The following is a 21,709-nucleotide window of genomic DNA, read 5'->3' as shown; positions in this document are numbered from 1 at the left end:
AGGCTTAGGGAGGACCAGCGGTTGTTTACCAATTTCCACAGTAAACACATGTCAAGAGGCATTAAACTACTGACAAAAATACAGTTGATTTTATTATATCTAATGTCAATTGTTTGTTTCACTAACCCCTATTCGAACATATAACCTATTAAATTGAATTTGAAGATAATAATAAGAAAATTATGTTTTTTTTGAAACACATCTTACACTAATCAATATTTTTTTAGCATTTTGTAATTCATTATTCATCTCACGCTTTTTGATGGTTAAAATTTCTCTCAAGGATTCTAGTTTTCGTTCAAATTTCTTCTATACTTGTTCATTTTATAAAAACGGAAGATGAATAATGTGTTACAGGATACTAAAAAATTATTGATTAGTGTAAGTTATTCTTCAAATATAATATAATTTTCACATAATTGTTTTGTAAATCAATTTAAAAGATTATATGTTTAGTTAGAATATGGTGAAATAAGAAATTCACATTAAATATAATAAACTAAATTGTTTATTACCGTTGGTTAAATGACAAAATTGATGATGTCATTTGTTTCCTCGTATATAAAACTGATGTAACACCTCATATTCAACCGAAATTATAGATGTTTTCCGTGATAGTGGAGGGGATTCCATTTCTCATCATATTTGAAGCATAAGCCCTTTGAACAACGATCTTTGAGTTCAGTTGCAGGGAGGTTGCGAACGAGAAGGTTTGAAGCTGGTGTAGGTTAGAGAGGTGGTAATTATGGTATAATAGAGTTCGGTGGATTATGAGGATTTGGGTTGGGTCTAGTCAATTGAGCGAGGTTAGGTTGGATAGGGTTGGTAAGGGGATTAGGTTGGTTATGTGAGCCGGTGGGTTGCGAGACCAATTTTTTCTGATGGTGGGGTTGTCGTCAAAACGGGTTTCATATGCTCTGATCATGGAAAATATGCTTCCATCAACGTAGTGGGGTGCTGAAATTGTAGTTCTCGGCGAAGGTGCTTCTGCATGCCAGTAATGAAAAAACTAATGAGTGATGATTTAGAGATATCAGATCCTCAAACTAAGCTTGAAAATCTGCCATGGAACCCGCTTGAGATAATTTCGATAGAACGCCTTCAATGTCTTCATATTGTTGGGTTTTGGGCTCCCTTCCTATGTGGAGAAAGCCCAATATGTGCAAGCCCATGTGTCTCACTTAACCAAGTGGAGAGAGGTCAGATTAGTGAGAGTGAGAGAGCTGAATTCAAATAATGAGGCAAGAGAAAAGTGAGAGAGTAAGAGCAAAACCCATTTTCGCATAAAACAGAGCAGCTGCACTAGATTCGTGATTTCTCCTTCGTTCACCGTCGGATCAGGCTGAAATTTGGATAGCAGGTTCGTGACTCGTGGTACTTTAATCTGAATGGTTGGATCGTCGATCAGAGGTTTGAGATGGGAGAAATCAAGCTCGGACAGTAGCAGTATTTTCTGGTTTTTCTACTGAACTTTGTTCTCAATTTCATGCTTGTTTTCTCATTGTTTTGGCTGATTGTTATGCTGGTTACCTTGTTTTTTTAGCTGGTTACCGAGCACGAATTTGTGCCATATTTAAAACTCTCTTGTACCCATATTTTGATCATAGTGGAGCTCTATTACTGGCTTGGTCCCGTGGTTGTTTACTTCTCACATTGAGAAGGTTTTTCCATGTTAAAAATTATTGTGTCCCTTGTGGTGGTGATTTTAGTTGCCGTGATTATTTGTTGTTGCTCCTCACAGATTCTTGCAAGTTTGGGAAATTGATTATCCGCTGCATATTGCTCTGTTAGAGTTGTTATTGTTATTTGTTGTTGAATTTCCCATCAGAGTGGCATCAGAGCTCTTTGGTTAAGGGGTTGTTTGACTTGTTTGAGTGATGGAGGCAAATACAAATAGAATGATTTGTTTGAATGGCTCTAATTATCACTTGTGGAAGGGAAAAATGAAGGATCTGTTATTTGTGAAGAATTTGCATCTTCCCGTGTTTGCTAGTGAGAAGCCAGAATCCAAGACTGATGAGGATTGGAGTTTTGAACATCAGCAGGTTTGTGGTTTTATTCGGCAATATGTAGAAGACACTGTTTATAATCACATTGCTAATGAGGAACATGCAAGATCCTTGTGGAAGAAGATTGAATCTTTGTATGCTTCTAAATCAGGGAATAATAAGTTGTATTTGTTGAATTCCTTGATGAATTTGAGGTACAAGGAGGGGACTTCTATTTCAGATCACTTAAATGATTTTCAAGGGCTCCTAGATCAATTGTCAGGTATGAGTATCAAATTTGATGATGAAGTGTTGGGACTATGGCTACTGAATACTCTACCAGATTCTTGGGAAACTTTTCGGGTTTCAATTACAAACTCAGCTTCTGATGGTGTTGTCTCTTTGCAAAGTGTAAAGGGAAGTGTTCTTAATGAGGAGATGAGAAGGAAGGCACAAGGTACTTCATCTCATTCCGAGGTACTTGTCACTGAGAACATGGTCCGAAGTCAAAGAAAGGAACCGAAAGGGAACAGACAGAGTAGCGGAAGAGCGAGTAGAGAGAACAACAGAAGCAAGTCCAAGTCCAGATACAAGAATGTGGAGTGCAATTATTGTCACAAAATGGGGCACATACAGAGGAACTGTTTCATATGGAAAAGGGAGAGCAAAAACAATAACAGTAAGCAGAGAGATAAGAATCATGATGATGATGACCGTGTTACTACTGCTACTTGTGATTATCTGATTATTCTCCGTGACTATGATTCAGTAAATCTTGTATCAGATGAGAGCATGTGGATTATTGATAGTGGTGTTACACTGCATGTTACACCAAGGAAGGAGTTCTTCACATCTTACACTTCTGGTGACTTTGGAGTGTTGAAGATGTGTAATGATGGTGTGTCCAAGGTAGTTGGTATTGGTGATGTTTGTTTGCAGACCAACATGGGAGTGCAGTTGTTGCTTAGAGGAGTCAAACATGCTTCAGATGTTCGCTTTAGTTTGATATCTATGCAGATGCTTGATGATGGTGGTTATGATAATCACTTTGGTTCAGGAAAATGGAAACTCACCAGAGGTAACTTAGTTGTGGCCAGAGGGGAGAAAATTAATAAACTGTATTGGACTAAAGCATTGGTTGCTAAAAACAGTGTAAATGCCATGGATATGGAGGCTTCTTTGTGGCACCGCAGGCTTAGTCATATCAGTGAAAAGGGGCTGAATTGTTTAGCTAAAAAGGATGTACTTCCGGGATTAAAAAGTGTAGAGTTGGAGAAATGTTCTCATTGCATGGCTGGTAAGCAGACTAGAGTATCCTTCAAGAAACATCCTCCCTCAAGGAAGTCAGAGTTGCTTGAATTGGTGCATTCTGATGTTTGTGGCCCGTTGAAGGTAAAGTCATTTAGTGGTGCACTTTATTTTGTTACTTTTATTGATGATTGTTCCAGGAAGCTTTGGGTATATGCTTTGAAGACAAAAGACCAAGTTCTGGAGAAATTCAAAGAGTTCCATGTTATGGTGGAGAGACAGTCAGGCAAGAAGCTGAAATGCATTCGTACTGACAATGGTGGTGAGTATTGTGGACCATTTGATGTTTATTGCAAGCAGCACGATATCAGACATGAAAAGACTCCTCCTAAAACTCCTCAGCTGAATGGTTTAGTAGAGAGAATGAACAGGACATTGATTGAAAGAGTTAGGTGTATGCTTTCTGAAGCAAAGTTGCCTAAGCATTTCTGGGGTGAAGCATTGTACACGGCAGTGCATGTTATTAATCTGAGTCCTGCAGTTGCTTTGAATGTTGAGGTTCCAGACACGATTTGGTTTGGCAAGAATGTCAGGTATGACCATTTGCGTGTCTTCGGTTGCAAAACATATGTGCATGTTCCAAAGGATGAGAGATCCAAGTTGGATGCGAAGACAAGACAGTGCATCTTTATCGGTTATGGTCAGGATGAATTTGGCTACAAGCTGTATGATCCAGTTGAGAAGAAAGCTGTTAGAAGCCGTGATGTGAAGTTCATGGAAGACCAAACCATTGAAGACATTGATAAGATGGAGAAGACTACATCTGAGATTGATAATGGTTTGTCTGATGTTGATCCAGTTCGGATGCCTATACATGATCTGGATACTGCTGAAAATAATGTTCAGAATGATGAGCAACATGATGATGTTGGTGATCAACAACTTGGAGATAATTTTGATGTTCCTAATGATGATGCTGAAGAGGAACATGAAATGTCACAAGATGAGGATCTTGGTGATGCTCCTAAACTCCCTCAAGCTCAAGTTTGGAAGTCTACTAGGCAGACGAAACCATCCACCAGGTATCCTTCTGATGACTATGTTACCTTGACTGATGGAGGAGAACCTGAATGTTATGATGAAGCCATGGAGAGTGATGAAAAGAAGAAGTGGCTGGATGCTATGCAAGATGAAATGAAGTCTTTGCATGATAATCACACTTTTGATTTGGTGAAATTGCCTAAGGGCAAGAAGGCTTTGGAAAACAGGTGGATCTTCAGGGTGAAGCAAGAAAGCACTTCTACATCTCCAAGGTATAAAGCCAGATTGGTTGTGAAAGGTTTCAGACAGAGAAAGGGTGTTGATTTCAATGAGATTTTTTCTCCTGTGGTGAAGATGTCATCCATTAGAACCGTGTTGAGTTTGGCTGCTAATCTTAATTTGGAGGTAGAGCAAATGGATGTCAAAACCGCTTTCCTTCATGGTGACTTAGAGGAAGAGATTTACATGAAGCAACCTGATGGCTTTCTGGTTAAAGGTAAGGAAGACTATGTGTGTAGGCTGAGAAAGAGTCTATATGGTTTGAAGCAGGCCCCGCGTCAGTGGTACAAGAAGTTTGAGTCAGTTATGTGTGAGCAAGGCTACAAGAAGACTACTTCTGATCACCGTGTCTTTGTTAAAAAGTTTGCTGATGATGATTTCATTATCCTGTTATTGTATGTTGATGACATGCTTATTGTTGGGAAAAATATTTCCATGATTGACAGGTTAAAGAAGCAATTGGGCGAGTCATTTGCCATGAAAGACATGGGAGCTGCTAAGCAGATTCTTGGTATAAGAATCATGCGTGACAGGAACAAGAAGAAACTTTGGCTGTCACAAGAACACTATGCTGAAAGAGTGTTACAGAGGTTCCAGATGGAAAATGCTAAGGTTGTAAGTACTCCTCTTGCTACTCATTTTAAATTGAGTACTAGTCAGAGTCCTTCCAATGAAGCTGAAAAATCAGATATGCAACGGGTTCCTTATGCATCTGCTGTGGGTAGTTTAATGTATGCAATGGTGTGTACAAAGCCTGATATTGCACATGCTGTTAGTACAGTTAGTAGATTTCTGTCTAATCTAGGTAGAGAGCATTGGAATGTTGTGAAATGGATTTTGAGGTATCTTCGTGGTACTACCAGTTTGAGGCTTTGTTTTGGAGGTGATAAGCCTACTCTTGTGGGATATACTGATTCTGATATGGCTGGAGACATTGATTCCAGAAAGTCTACTTCAGGCTACTTGATTAAGTTTGCAGGGGGAGCTGTGGCATGGCAATCCAGATTGCAGAGGTGTGTTGCATTGTCCACTACTGAGACAGAGTTCATTGCCATTACAGAAGCATGCAAGGAATTGTTATGGTTGAAGAAATTCTTGCAGGAGCTTGGTTTTGTTCAAGATAAGTACATGCTATTTTGTGATAGTCAAGGTGCAATTCATCTTGGTAAGAATTCAACTTTTCATTCTAGGTCCAAGCACATTGATGTTAGGTATCATTGGATACGTGATGCTTTGGATGCTGGGTTGTTGGAATTGGCCAAGGTTCATACAGATGATAATGGTGCTGATATGATGACCAAGGCATTACCGAGAAACAAGTTTGAAACTTGCTGTGAGATCGCCGGTTTGGCGGTCACCTCCACATAGTTGTGAGGGGGAGATATGTTGGGTTTTGGGCTCCCTTCCTATGTGGAGAAAGGCCCAATATGTGCAAGCCCATGTGTCTCACTTAACCAAGTGGAGAGAGGTCAGATTAGTGAGAGTGAGAGAGCTGAATTCAAATAGTGAGGCAAGAGAAAAGTGAGATGAAGGTGAGAAAAACAAGAAAGGGGGGGTTTGAATTGTTTGAAAAATAAGTGCTTTTGCAAAATGAAATCACACAATGATTTTATACTGGTTCGCTTATAACACAAAGCTACTCCAGTCCACCCGGCCAAGGTGATTTCGCCTTCAACAAGGACTTAATTCACTAATCTTGAAAGATTACAAACAACCCCTAAGAGAGAAGAAAATCTCTTAGTCCTCTCAAGTCTACAGACTACAAAGAGTCACTTGAGGAAATCAAATAAAAATTAGATACAAGATGTGTAATCTAGAGTGCTTCTAAGAAAGCAAATATTACAAACTTAAGAACAATTATTTCACTTGATAAGCAAAAGCTTAGTGAAAATCTTTGAAGAACAAGGATGTTTTTCTTGAGCGTGATATAATTTCAGTATAGTTTTGGCTAGTGATTTCTTGTTTTTACTGAATGAGATTTCTTCTCTATTTATAGGAGTTGAAGTAGAGTTGAAGTAGCGTTGAATCTGTTGGATATTGAGATGTAGTTACGCCATTCCATTAATAGCTTCTGCAGTAGACTTTTTCTCTTAGAAGTGACTACTTACCACAATTAGTATCTTCTCTCTTGGAAGTGGAGATTAACGTCTCTTTCTAATTGAGGAAATTCATTTGCAAAACTTTAACTTGGCTTAAACGTTACTTCATCATGATTAACAATTCTGATTAGAGTCTTCGTGTATCTGGAGAATCTTGCTTCTGATGTTATTTCTTGAAAGTTCAGATGGCGCTGATAACTTCCAGAGTTTACAGAAGGCATTAATTCAGAGTCAGAGCTTCTAGACTTTACTTCATATTCAGATGCTTCTGATACTTTGTAGTTTTGTCCAGAGTCAGAGCTTCTTGAATGAGATTCCACTTTAGATGCTTCTGATACTTGAGATTTTGCATCTGATCTTGTTTTGCATCTGATGACATCATCAGATTTGTTTCTTCTTTCTTTAGAACCCTGCACACTTAGAAACTTTTCGTTAGGGTGCCATTTTTGGTTTCATCCTTTGTTATCATCAAAATCATGGAATCTGTTGTAGAACAATTTTTGTTCTTACAATCTCCCCCTTTTTGATGATGACAAAACAAATAAAATTATCAGATGAAACATGAAAAATATTAGATCAGATAGACAAAAGCTCCCCCTGAGTTAGTACTAGGGAGTTCAGAAGTTCTTACCAGAGCTTTTCAAGTAATGAGATTTCTGAAACTTTCTGCAAATTCTTAAATTTAATGTTAGAGTTATTTAATCAGAGCTATTAATTAATCAGAGCTATTTTTATCAGAACTATTTCTATAATTGTTGCAGAATGCTTAAGGTTTTAGACATAATTTTCATCAGAGCTATTTAATAATTTCTCCCCCTTTTTGGCATAATCAAAAAGGCATAAAAATAAATAAAAAGAATAATAAAGAGAAAAACATTTCATTAAACAGAAGCACAAAGGCACAAAAGCATGCAAAACATCAGATCCAAGAAAATATCAGAGCTAAAAAGAAGACAGAAGCAAAAACACTAGGCAAGCAAACAAAATAAATCCTAAGTGCCTAAGGGTTCGGAGGTTGAGGAAGTCTCTGAAGCAACATGGCAAACATGTTCTGGATGTTTTCATTCAAGGCATCTTGCTTGTCCATCCTGGCACGAAGCTCATTCTGATCTTTCTTGATCTCTTGCTGATCTTGCTTTATCTCTTTCAGAGTGTTAAGAATCAGAGGGATCGCAGAGGAAGACTCCCCCTGAATCAGAGCCTGCTGAGCTTCAGCTTCAGCAGCAGCTTGGGCTTCTGCATCTGCCTGAGCCTTGGCTTCAGCTTCCCGAATCCTTAGAAGTTCTGCTTCCTTTGCCAGTCGTTCTTCTTCCAACCTCTTTGCTTCTTCTTCAGCTTCCCTAGCCAATCTTTCCTCCTCTAATCTTCTGGCCTCAGCTTCTCTAGCCAGTCTCTCTTGGAGTCTTTCCTCAGAGTCTCTGATGTAGCCATTTCTGACTTGTTCAGAGATACTCTTCAGCCTATAAGACTCAGAGGTCATCCAACTAATGACTCTGTTCCAGTGTGTCCTAACAGATTTAGGATCATCACTAACTTCAGAGTTTCTAGCCAGAGACTTGATCTTCTGGACTGAAGCTTCTGCAACCTGTATAATGGCCTCCTCAAGGGTAGGTATGGTAAGTTCAGGTTCAGGTTCAGGTGAATGAGGTGGAGAGTTTTGAGGGCTGAGATTTAGAGAGTGAGGTTCAGTTTCTGATTCTGGTTGAGGTTCAGATTCTGCTTGAAATTCAGAATCTGGTTCTGGTTGAAGACTGGGGGATGAAGCATAGAGTGGGTTTAGGTCTAATGGGTCAGAGTCTGGTCCAGGTACAGCGGGAATAATTGGTGGGGTGATATAAGAGGTGATGGGATCAGATGGTTGAGTTTCAGAGGGGAGAGTTGTTGTTTGTTGTGGTGGAAGTGAAGTTTGGAGTGGTGAGGTTACTTCAGATTGTCTTGTGGGTTGTGGAGCGAAATTTTTAGCATAAATTTCAGCTATTGTTGGGGACTTAGGGTCAGAGTGTTCTTGATCAGAGGACTCATGATCAGATAACTCTTGGTCAGAAGAAGGGGAAAGGTAAGGGGGTGATTCATATTCAGAAGATGAGGAAGAAGAAGTGCTTTGGTGGGTTTGTATAGGTTGAGAGGGAGGAATGAAGGTTCTAGCAATGTTTAGAACTGGTGTTGGTTGGGAGGTTCTGGTGATTGAGGGTGGTATTTCAGAGGTGGTATATATTGGTTGTGAAGAGAGAGGGTTAGAGGAAGCCATTATAGATGCAGAGGAGACAGGAGGAATAGACTTACCAGAAGAGACATTCAGAGGTGCTGAAGTTTTGCTGCCAGAAGTTTCTCCAAGTCTGGCTTTCTTTGCTCTCCTTGCCTCAGCAGCTATCTGTTTCTCAGAGACACCTCTCTTGTATCTGACAAGATCTTCTACAGAGTCCAGATAGTCTTCAAGGCGGAAATCAGAAACATCAACACCTTCTTCCAGCATACGATGAAGATAGAGGGCAACAGCGTCTCTGGGCTCATCCTTGAAGAATCTGACCAGGCCATGAGGCATCTTCCTCTGATCTTTTAGACATTCCCAGGACACATCCATAGTGGGCTTGACTCTAATGTCTTTGATGATTCCCATACTCTTCAGGTTTCTGGCATTCAGAGGCTTGCCCACGTCAATTGCCAGATCATCCATACATCTGGTCTTCTCCAGATCATCTACCAAGCCATGCTCAATGAAGACATCAGAGAGCAATCTTCCCAGAGGAATGTAGGATCTGGGCTTCATATTATTCCTCGTTTCTCTGACTGAATCTCTCAGATATCTGAAGAGAAGAGTAGGGAGGTTGATCTTGATACCTTTCTGGATGCAGTACAAAATGCATTTCTGATCTGCATTTATGTAATCTGAAGAGTTGGAGGCTGGACGATGATGGATTGTTCCCAGAATGATCTTCAGCCAAACTCGGAGGTTCTGATGAAGCTCCTTGTTCTTAGAGGGGTTTCCTTCAACATTAGGTTTGAAGATTGTAGGGTTGATGACTTTAGTGATGCGCTTTGACCTTGGAGGAATGTTGTAAATCCTTTTACCTCCACTACTTTCCATATTCAACAGAGAGGCAATGGATCCTTCTGTGATCACTATCTTCACTCCCAGAACAAAAGAAACAATGAACTGGTCATCAGCATCTGCACATCTCCAGAACTCCTTCACCAGAAGAGGGTAGATTGGACCATAAAGCCTGTCGAAGTAGTTTTCCCAACCTTGCTTGCGAAGATCTTCAGTAAGATCAACACCGTTTCTTCTCAAGTTCTCAAAATCTACCAGCGATTCACACAGTACATCCAAACCTTCAAAGGGAGTTGAAAGATGAATGTGTTGTTCACGGTCAAGAATGTGAGGTTCTTTATAAACTGGGGTTGTGGTGACGCTTATAACCGTGGGTGTTTGAGTGTTTGAGGTTTGGGTATTGGAACTAGATTCCACTTGTTGAGAATGGTTGAAGAGTTCTTGTTGTTGAGCGTCCATGTTGATGAAGATGATGGAGATTGAAGAAGATGAAGAACTTGCAGAGAACTTTCAGAGAAGGGTTTAGGGTTTTAGAGTGAGTGAGAGTGATAAGTGTGAAAAGTGAGAGAAAGTGTTTATATACTAAGGGTAAAAACACATGCAAAACGACACACATACCAGCGTTAGCACAAAAACCAAAATAGCACGTTTGGGGGAAAAATGATTACAGCTCATTAATGAATGTCTAATCCCAACAGTAAGCACACTGCTCGAGGAGATTTCAAGCGTTCTGACCTTTGATTTCTTTTGACAGCTGTCTAGAAGTTCTAGGGTTAGACGCATGTTCCCCACGTGTTGATGTATCTGATCTTCAGGAATACCAAAGGATTTCTGAAGATTTCTAACTCAGATATCTTCTTAACTTGGTAGAAGTATCAGAGTCAGAGGCAGAAGTGTATTTGTTTTTATCAGAGTCTCATTTTACATGTTCAGAGCCAAATTTTACTCAGGGCAATTTTTAATGTTCAGATTTTCTAAGATAAAAAGAAATCTATCTTCAGCTAGAGGCTTAGTAAAGATATCTGCCCATTGATGTTCTGTATCAATGAACTTCAGCGTTACTATCCCTTTCTGAACATAGTCTCTAATAAAATGATGTTTTATTTCTATGTGTTTGGCTCTGGAATGTAGAATGGGATTCTTACTTAAACAAATAGCAGCAGTATTATCACAAAAGATAGGAATGTTACTCTCAAATATCTGAAGATCTTCTAGCTGATGCTTCATCCAGAGCATCTGAGTTGTGCACAGTGATGCTGAGATGTATTCTGCTTCTGCAGTTGATAGAGCAATTGTTGACTGTCTTTTGCTAGCCCAGGAGATTAAGTTGTTTCCCAGAAGCTGGCAATTTCCAGAAGTACTTTTTCGTTCTATTCTATCTCCTGCATAATCTGCATCACAATAACCAGAAAGCCTATACTCTGATGTTTTCTCATACATCAGGCCCAGGTTAGGAGTTCCTTTCAGATACTTAAGAATTCTCTTAACAGCTGTTAAATGAGATTCTCTAGGATCTGATTGGAATCTGGCACAAAGACAGACGCTGAAGAGAATATCAGGACGAGTAGCAGTCAGATAGAGAAGAGAGCCTATCATACCTCGATAGAGCTTCTGACAAACCTTGTTGCTTACTTCTTCCTTCTCCAGAATGCAAGTTGGATGCATAGGAGTTTTTGCAGATTTGCATTCAGTCATATCAAACTTCTTCAGAACGTCTTTAATGTACTTGCTTTGATAAATGTACGTGACTTCTGGGGTTTGATTGATTTGAATTCCCAGAAAGAACTTTAGTTCTTGCATTAAACTCATTTCAAATTCTGCCTGCATTAACTTAGAAAATTCTTGGCAAACAGAGATATTAGCAGAACCAAAAATAATATCATCAACATAAATTTGGCATATCATGAGATCATTATTAAGGTTTTTACAGAAGAGTGTAGAATCAACTTTCCCTCTGATAAAATTTTGTTCCAGAAGAAAGTTACTTAAGCGTTCATACCAAGCTCTGGGAGCTTGCTTAAGTCCATATAAGGATTTCTTAAGTTTAAAAACATGTTCTGGAAAGTTTGAATTTTCAAAACCTGGAGGTTGATTGACATACACTTCTTCTGAAATATACCCATTAAGAAATGCACTCTTGACATCCATTTGGTATAATTTGATAGAATGATTAATAGCAAAAGATACAAGAAGACGAATAGATTCTAACCTCGCGACTGGAGCAAAGGTTTCATTATAATCAATACCTTCTTGTTGACTATAACCTTGAGCTACCAGTCGGGCTTTGTTTCTGACAACTTCTCCTTTCTCGTTCAGTTTGTTTCTGAAAACCCATCTGGTTCCAATGACATGAGTGCCTCTGGGTTTAGGAACGAGATCCCAGACATCATTCTTGGAGAATTGATCTAACTCTTCTTGCATAGCTGCCACCCAATCGTTATCTTGAAGAGCTTCATCACAGGACGTAGGCTCAATCAGAGACACTAGTCCCAGAGGAATATCTTCAGAAGTTCTGAAGGTAGATCTGGTTCTAACAGGTTCATCTTTGTTTCCCAAAATCAAATCTTCAGATACGTTGCTACGACTCTTGACTTTCCTTGGAATTTCTGGAGATTTAATTTCTTCAGAGTCTGGAGTGACAGTTGCTTCTGGAGTTTTCTCAGATTCTACCAGAGTGATCTCTAAATCTGCAAACTTTTCAACTAGCTTTGACTTTTCAGAGTCAAGCTTATCATCAAATCTAACATGAATTGATTCCTCCACAATTTTGGTTTCTGTGTTGTATACTCTATAGCCTTTAGAGCGTTCTGAGTATCCTAACATAATACCTTTCTGTGCTTTGGAATCAAACTTGTTTAGATGTTCTTTAGTATTTAATATAAAGCAAATGCATCCAAAAGGATGAAAATAAGAAATGTTGGGTTTTCTTCCCTTACACAGTTCATAGGGAGTCTTTTCCAGAATAGGTCTAATAGAGATTCTATTCTGAATGTAACACGCTGTATTTACAGCTTCTGCCCAAAAGTGCTTTGCTACATTTGTTTCATTGATCATGGTTCTGGCCATTTCTTGGAGTGTCCTATTCTTCCTCTCTACAACTCCATTTTGTTGTGGAGTTCTAGGGCAGGAGAAATCATGGGATATTCCATTAGAATCAAATAATTCTTCAAAATCTTTATTTTCAAATTCTCCACCATGATCACTTCTGACTCTAACAATTTTAGAGTCAAATTCTTTTTGCACTTTAGAACAGAAACTGGTGAATACAGAGTGAGACTCACTCTTGTGCTTTAGGAATTTTACCCATGTCCAGCGGCTGTAATCATCAACGATTACTAGTCCATACTTCTTTCCATTGACTGATGCTGTTTTCACAGGACCAAATAAGTCAATGTGAAGAAGCTCCAGAGGCTTGGAGGTAGAAACAACATTTTTCTTTTTAAAAGATGTTTTTGAAAACTTTCCTTTCTGGCAAGCTTCACACAGAGCATCTGAAGAAAACTTCAGTTTAGGTAAGCCTCTGACTAACTCAAGTTTAGTTAGCTGAGAAAGTTTTCTCATGCTAATGTGGCCTAAGCGTCTATGCCATACCCATTGCTCTTCGTGAACTGACATTAAACATTTAACATTTTGATCTTTTAAGTCAGAAAGATTTATTTTATAAATGTTGTTTTTCCTCTTGCCTGTGAAAAGGACAGAGCCATCGTTCTGACTAATGGCTTTACACGTTTTTTGATTAAAGATTACATCATAACCGTTATCACTTAATTGACTTATGGATAACAAGTTATGCATTAATCCTTCTACATAAAGAACATCAGATATAGAGGGAAGAGTACCGTTACCAATAGTTCCGGAGCCTCTGATCCTTCCTTTCTGATCTCCTCCAAAGCCTACAAATCCAGCGTCTTTAAGTTCCAGGCTTTGGAACATAGACTTTCTTCCCGTCATATGTCGCGAGCATCCAGAGTCCAGGTACCATGACTTGTGTCTGAACTTTGCTGCATAGGATATCTGCAACATAGATAATCTTATCTTTCGGTACCCAGAATCTCTTGGGTCCTTTTAGATTAGTCTTCCCAGAGTTTCTTACAACTTTGGGTCTTCTAGCATTTTTAAATATGTGTTCCTGTGTGTGTGTGTAGTGGTATGAAAAAGGCGATTTAATTTGGTTACTGGTAGAGGTTTTATTTTCCTCAGAATCATACCCAATTCCCCTTTTATTATTCTGACCTACTCCATAAATCATGGATGCCATAATACTCCTATTTATCCCATTCTTCAGAAATTGTTGAAAGGCTTCTTCATATTTATAAATAATTTCATTTGAAGTTTGTGGTGCTTGAGACAACGCTTTTTCTAATTCTAAGCTTTTGGTTTTAGCTCCATCTTTTTCTAACGTTAAAGATCTGATAGTATCATCTTGTGCTAGAATTGTTGTCTCAAGTCTACTACATACTTCAGATTTTGCTTTAAGAAGGCCTTTAATGTCTTTAACTTTTTGTTTTAGTTTCTGAAGAGAGGTAAGAGTTTCTGATAAACATGATTCTAAGTCAGATCTAGAAAGTTCAGAAAATACCTCTTCAGATTCTTCATCTGAGCTGCTGGATGTGGTAGCCATAAGAGCTACGTTGGCCTGTTCATCAGAGTCAGATTCTGATGATTCGGATTCACTATCGTCCCAGGTGGCCATTAATCCCTTCTTTGTTCTGAAGGCATTTTTCTTGAAGCTTTCTTTCTTAGAGTTATCTTTCTTCAGCTTGGGGCATTCATTTCTATAATGACCTGTTTCTTTACATTCAAAACAGGTAATATCTTTATTAGGTTTACCTTTTGAAGTTGACTCTGATCGATCCCCTCTGGGTCTTGATCTTCTGAAGTTGTTGTTGTTCCTTCTTTTCCAGAGTTGCTTAACTCTTCTGGTTAGTAAGGACAGTTCTTCTTCATCATCAGAGTCTTCAGGTTCAGAGTCGTCAGTATCTACAGTTTCTGCCTGGAGAGCTTTGGTTCTGTCTGACTTCCGTCTTTCAGGTCTGGACTTCAGCGCCACTGACTTGTTCCTTTTCTGAGGCTCATCCTCCTCTAGTTCTATCTCATGGCTTCTGAGAGAACTAACAAGTTCTTCAAGGCTGATACTGTTCAGATCCTTTGATAACTTCAGAGCAGTAACCATAGGTCTCCATTTCTTTGGCAGACTTCTGACAATCTTCTTAACATGATCTGCAGTCGTGTATCCCTTGTCTAGCACTTTAAGACCTGCAATAAGAGTTTGGAATCTGGAAAACATAGCTTCTATAGCTTCGTCATCTTCCATCTTGAAGGCTTCATATTTCTGGATCAACGCCAGAGCCTTCGTCTCCTTGACTTGGGAGTTTCCTTCATGGGTCATCCTCAGAGAGTCAAGTATATCTTTAGCCGTCTCTCTGTTGGTGATCTTTTCGTATTCGTTGTATGATATAGCATTTAGAAGTATTGTTCTGGCCTTGTGGTGATTCTTGAAAACACGTTTCTGATCTTCTGACATTTTGCTTCTGGGAACTTCAGCTCCATTTAAGGTTGGAGGTTTGTATCCATCTGTGACAATGTCCCAGAGGTCAGCATCATAACCCAGAAAGAAACTTTCGATTCTATCTTTCCAGTAATCAAACTTTTCTCCATCAAAAACAGGAGGCTTGGCATTGTAAGAATCTTTCTCATTTGAGTGGGCCATTTGTTTTTCTCGCACTGGATCTCTCTACACGGTTAAGTGTTTGATTTGAAAATCAATAACAGAGCCGGAGCTCTGATACCAATTGAAGGTGAGAAAAACAAGAAAGGGGGGGTTTGAATTGTTTGAAAAATAAGTGCTTTTGCAAAATGAAATCACACAATGATTTTATACTGGTTCGCTTATAACACAAAGCTACTCCAGTCCACCCGGCCAAGGTGATTTCGCCTTCAACAAGGACTTAATTCACTAATCTTGAAAGATTACAAACAACCCCTAAGAGAGAAGAAAATCTCTTAGTCCTCTCAAGTCTACAGACTACAAAGAGTCACTTGAGGAAATCAAATAAAAATTAGATACAAGATGTGTAATCTAGAGTGCTTCTAAGAAAGCAAATATTACAAACTTAAGAACAATTATTTCACTTGATAAGCAAAAGCTTAGTGAAAATCTTTGAAGAACAAGGATGTTTTTCTTGAGCGTGATATAATTTCAGTATAGTTTTGGCTAGTGATTTCTTGTTTTTACTGAATGAGATTTCTTCTCTATTTATAGGAGTTGAAGTAGAGTTGAAGTAGCGTTGAATCTGTTGGATATTGAGATGTAGTTACGCCATTCCATTAATAGCTTCTGCAGTAGACTTTTTCTCTTAGAAGTGACTACTTACCACAATTAGTATCTTCTCTCTTGGAAGTGGAGATTAACGTCTCTTTCTAATTGAGGAAATTCATTTGCAGAACTTTAACTTGGCTTAAACGTTACTTCATCATGATTAACAATTCTGATTAGAGTCTTCGTGTATCTGGAGAATCTTGCTTCTGATGTTATTTCTTGAAAGTTCAGATGGCGCTGATAACTTCCAGAGTTTACAGAAGGCATTAATTCAGAGTCAGAGCTTCTAGACTTTACTTCATATTCAGATGCTTCTGATACTTTGTAGTTTTGTCCAGAGTCAGAGCTTCTTGAATGAGATTCCACTTTAGATGCTTCTGATACTTGAGATTTTGCATCTGATCTTGTTTTGCATCTGATGACATCATCAGATTTGTTTCTTCTTTCTTTAGAACCCTGCACACTTAGAAACTTTTCGTTAGGGTGCCATTTTTGGTTTCATCCTTTGTTATCATCAAAATCATGGAATCTGTTGTAGAACAATTTTTGTTCTTACATGAGAGAGTAAGAACAAAACCCATTTTCGCATAAAACAGAGCAGCTGCACTAGATTCGCGATTTCTCCTTCGTTCACCGTCGGATCAGGCTGAAATTTGGATAGCAGGTTCGTGACTCGTGGTACTTCAATCTGAACGGTTGGATCGTCGATCAGAGGTCTGAGGTGGGAGAAATCAAGCTCGGACAGTAGTAGTATTTTCTGGTTTTTCTGCTGAACTTTGTTCTCAATTTCATGCTTGTTTTCTCATTGTTTTGGCTGATTGTTATGCTGGTTACCTTTCTGTTTTTGCCTGGTTACTGAGCACGAATTTGTGCCATATTTAAAACTCTCTTGTACCCATATTTTGATCATAGTGGAGCTCTATTACTGGCTTGGTCCCGTGGTTGTTTACTTCTCACATTGAGGAGATTTTTCCACGTTAAAAATTATTGTGTCCCTTGTGGTGGTGATTTTAGTTGCCGTGATTATTTGTTGTTGCTCCTCACAGATTCTTGCAAGTTTGGGAAATTGATTATCCGCTGCATATTGCTCTGTTAGAGTTGTTATTGTTATTTGTTGTTGAATTTCCCATCACATATTCAGTCTGACTGAAATGGTGGCGAACAACGACAAGGAAAACTGATCATGACGATAACAAATCATTGTGTGTCCCCCATTGGAACCACATAGCGGCTAGTCTGTCGAGATGAAAAGCGACGATATGAAGCCGAGACTCTTCTTGAATATGGTAGTTGAAAAAGGCTTCGATCTAAAAAATCTAGTCCAGGGGATTGGAACCATCAAATCAAGGCACACTCAACTTCAACGAGCGTGATGCCATGGAGAGTGGAGTGAATAGAATCAGAATGTGATTCCAAAGAGGATTGCAACATGGAACAAAGTGATTCAGCTTGAGCGTCAATTTTAGATTGAAGGGCATTATGAATTCATGTTGAAAAAACAAATAATACACCCTACTTACTTTAGAGTGTATAACGACCAGCACTCTTCAAGCGAGTGTCAGCTCCTAAGTACAAAATCAGAGAAGAATGAAATTGAAAGGGAAGAAGCAAGAACATGTGGATGCAATTTACATTATATAAGCTATAAAGCATAACCAACTTACGAGAAAACAGAAAACAACTAATAGATTTGAAATAACAGAACTGCACTCAAGGTATTCCTTCACACACGAAGTCCTCCATTCACGTTGGCTTTTTAATTATGTGTTTTCCTAATGTTGGGTCATTTTCCCTTGTATCGATTTTATCTTCAGAGTGTGTTGTTTCCGATAAGGAAGAATACTTCTTTTTGGTAAGGCAACACAGAAGCAAATGTGATCCAATACCGCTTTTCCTCTTAAATGGAAGAAGGTTCGGACTTGAGGTATTGGATGTGAGAGTGAAGGAAATTTTACTATGACTGTTTTTATATTGCAACTTGCAAATAACATGTGGAATTCATTGTTCTTATTGTTGTGTTTGGCTTTATTTCAACTACTTCCAGTGATATATTCTGGAACTTCTTTTAAGATAGGAAATATCCTAGAACATGGTAATGGCGTGTCTAACTAAACTTTGCAATATTTATTTATTCATTTGACCAATTGTTCAATATTAAAAGGACAACTGTCCAATTATAGGACTCTCAGATAATACTTTTTTTAGCTTTATTTGGTGGGGATCACTGACTTCCCACCACATGCTTTTGTAGCTTGACCACTAATAATAACACATGATAATTTTGAGAGTACACTAAACTTGTAAATTCTAAAATGTACACAAAAGATATTCATCCAAGAATTCTATAAGGCCTAACTCATATGACAATATCAAAATTGTTACTAGATTGAATATTTTTTTATTTTCATTTTGTGTCTGAAAATCAGTGATTTTGTCACTCCATCTAAGGAAAAAGAATTAAAACAAAGAAACAAAAATGAGTACTTCACTCATCCCAAACAGTTAAACATAGTAAATCTCACAATTTCTTTCATTTCAGTATTGCCATTTACAATAAATTTTGAGATTCTGCTGCAGACTACAGAATAACCTGTTAAAAGGTACGTGTAGAGTAATAGAGCTAAATCTCAAAGTTTATACTACTATGAAGAAACTTTAGATACCATGCATTAAGCTAAACTAAAGTACATGTCAAAAAGGACGCAAAAAATAAAAGGTCAGTTTCACCTCCAAGCAGATGAAGTGGCCATAGCTCTCTTCATCCAGTTAAGATAGAGAGCACCATCTCTATGTTCCAGTCTGTAATTTTGATTGAAGTCCTTCAACATATTTTCGACAGAATGCATCACTGAAGAACTCAATTGGCATTGTTTAAATCCAGCCATGGAGAATCTCGACCTCCACTTTCCAAAAAGTTCATGCCTCTCAACCCTTTCAATCCCCTCACAGGCTATCATGTTGACAATGTCCCGTGCGACGCAGTTCTGCTCTGTACTAATCCGCTTCTTATCGTCTTTGGCGCAAGCAACATCTATTGACTCGAACATAGCTGTGTAATAGTCCATTGTCTCAACAAACCTATGAAAGAAAGGAGAAGTATTGGTGTTGGATTCTTGCTCAACAAGGGTAACAACCTTTGGAGACAAGCTTTTAACCAATCTCAGTAATCTGTCTCTATGATTCTCTATGCTCACACTCTCATCTGGCATGTGGTGCAAAATATAAGGGAAATTTACAGCAAGGGCTTCCCCGGGTCTAATACTAAGGTTTTCTTGTTGAACTTCGCAACCAGACATTGCAGCACTATGGAACTCAAACGGAACTCCGCAAGATCTGGCGAAATCTGATAGCCGCTGTCCTACAATCTGAAGTCCTCCACCGCGAGCATGAAATGATTGGGAATCATCAACACCTGTTACTCGAATGAAAGGGGGTCCACCAGGTCTGTGTGCAAGAGCTTGAATAAGTAAATGCCACTGTGTGCCCTGTGCGATTTGGAAATCAATTATATGAATCCGGGATTCATTTGCCATTGTTTCATGAATAACCGCATTTGCAGAGATGTATGCAAATTTAAAATATGGGCAAATCTGATACAGGACGTGCATGTAACTCATTAGCTCTTTGCTTGTTGGTTGTTCACATTTCAAAGCTTTATAGATCAAGATTCCGGACGATTCCAACCTTGCTCTAAGCCCTTCCAACAAGTAAGCACTTAACCTCTGGATTGGTTCTCCGGTTACCGACACCATCTTCACCAATACATTATCCATCCAGCCTCTTGCTGTTGGAATATCGCCGTCAGACACAGCTTGTGCACATAGCAAGAGGACTTCTTTCATGTCAAGCTTTGGAATATTTTCGGCAATCAGATCCCAATTATATCTACCTGATGGACATGCTCCGTGGAGACTAGCCTCCATGCTGCTGCCGTAACTGTCAACAATATCGAAATCATCAGGCCCCAATAAAGAATTCTCCAGCTCTCTAAGCTTGTGTTTCAAATCATTGCCATCATCAACACTAGACATCCCGCTTATCGGCGATCCATAGGTGTTGTCAGATGACTGGTGGTGATCCGAATAGCAAGACTGAGAATCTTGCGGAGAAAACGGACTCTTGTTAGATGATACACTAGCATAGGAAGGGGAATCACAATCCATGAAACCAACAATTTCCGGGTATGACTCCACGGGGAAGCATTGCTCCTTGTTAGTTTCGAAAGAAAAACCAGTCCCCTGGCTGCTGCTACCATGTCTATCAACACATAGATTGCCTTGTAGGTAAATCCCCTGACCAGGTTGGTGATAGAAATTGAGACCGTCTGAATTCGGTCCTTCCCGAGACGATTGCATCTTGACTAGAGACTAGAGAGTAGTGAATCTATATAATTGTAAATAAAAAGGTTATTCCCGACTGCACGAGAGTCACTCCCTAGATACACAGAAAGAGCTTAGCAGTAGAATTTTGCGAAACACTATTGAGTCACCATTTTGGTCAGCAACTACATGCCATAATGATCACCAACAACAGTTCATACTTGAATTTAAGAAACAGAACCTGCATAACAGAATAAAACTGTTATGGAAACTTTAACATCATTAAACAAAGTAGAGAAATAAATGAAAACAACTTGAATAAATAGCAAAAACATACTTCAAGAAACTAAATTCAAGCAAAATGATAACAGATAATCTATGAAGAGTACTAATCCAGAAATCTACATATAATCTCCAGGAGTTACAGAATCTATATGTCAAATTGACACTATCTAACACCTAAACTTCATATTGAAGGCGTGTTCGATCTCGATCCGACACTAAACACGACACTGACAATTTCTATTACCCTAATCAAATTTATTTTCTCAAACTACAACTGCTCCACAGAATCTGAATTCCAATTACAGATCCAAAATAGTTTCTCATAATTAACTATCTTATAAAAAAAGCATAATCTGAAACCCTAGAAATTTCCTAATTGAGAATACATCATGTAAGCAAAGAATAGGAAAAACTAAAAGCTTAGAAAGAGAAAATAATGATACCTGAAGATTGAGCTGAAAAGAGAGAGAAAATTATGATAACTGATTATGATTTTCTTTTGTTTGTTTAGGATTTGGAATAAGTGAGCTAGATTTAATAGATGGGTGATATAAATAATAAACACATTTATTTAATTACTAATTAATTACACGTTGTGTTTTTGCAGATTCCTATCTCTTACTCGGTTAAGTTGAATACTATTTTGGTTTTGGTGGGGTAGCCTTGAAAATGAAGGAACACGGAAGTGACCTCAGCTCACAGCTCCATCGTTACTTCAATAATCCATTTTAAGCTTTTTTTTTTAATTCATTTTTAGTTTAAAACGACTTTTATGATTGGTACTACATGACGGCAGTTTCTGTCGTAGTGATGACAACTGCACGCGTTTTCTGATAAACGGTATCCTGTGTTCTTGCGAAAACAAATTCTTGTTTTTATTCTACCTCCATAATAGTGAGAGTACTACGTATTTTAAAATATGATTTATCCAATAAATGGGGCCACATATCTCGAATTTTTTTATCTAAATAATCACATTTCTCAACTTTAACTCCATAATCTTTCTTCCACTATTTTCTATCTATCCATCTTTCATATAAAACAAATTCAACTCGTAGAACGGGTTGAAAACCAATTGGCGC

At 38.5% G+C, this 21,709-nt stretch overlaps 1 protein-coding gene across 1 annotated transcript; it reads right to left on the bottom strand.

The window, feature by feature from the left end:
* Positions 1-18,532: 18,532 nt before the first annotated feature.
* On the bottom strand, positions 18,533-21,445 carry LOC127138301 (scarecrow-like protein 13). Its single transcript, XM_051064716.1, has 2 exons — positions 21,071-21,445; positions 18,533-20,583 (listed from the first exon to the last, which is right to left on the bottom strand). Exon 2 carries the CDS (start codon positions 20,376-20,378, stop codon positions 18,747-18,749), a length of 1,632 nt encoding a protein of 543 aa, XP_050920673.1. The 5' UTR covers positions 20,379-20,583; positions 21,071-21,445; the 3' UTR covers positions 18,533-18,746.
* Between the last annotated feature and the right edge of the window lie 264 nt (positions 21,446-21,709).

Source organism: Lathyrus oleraceus, chromosome 4 (assembly GCF_024323335.1).
Source record: "Lathyrus oleraceus cultivar Zhongwan6 chromosome 4, CAAS_Psat_ZW6_1.0, whole genome shotgun sequence".
NCBI classification, from domain to species: Eukaryota; Viridiplantae; Streptophyta; class Magnoliopsida; order Fabales; family Fabaceae; genus Lathyrus; species Lathyrus oleraceus.
This window is presented reverse-complemented; position numbering and strand designations above follow the sequence as displayed.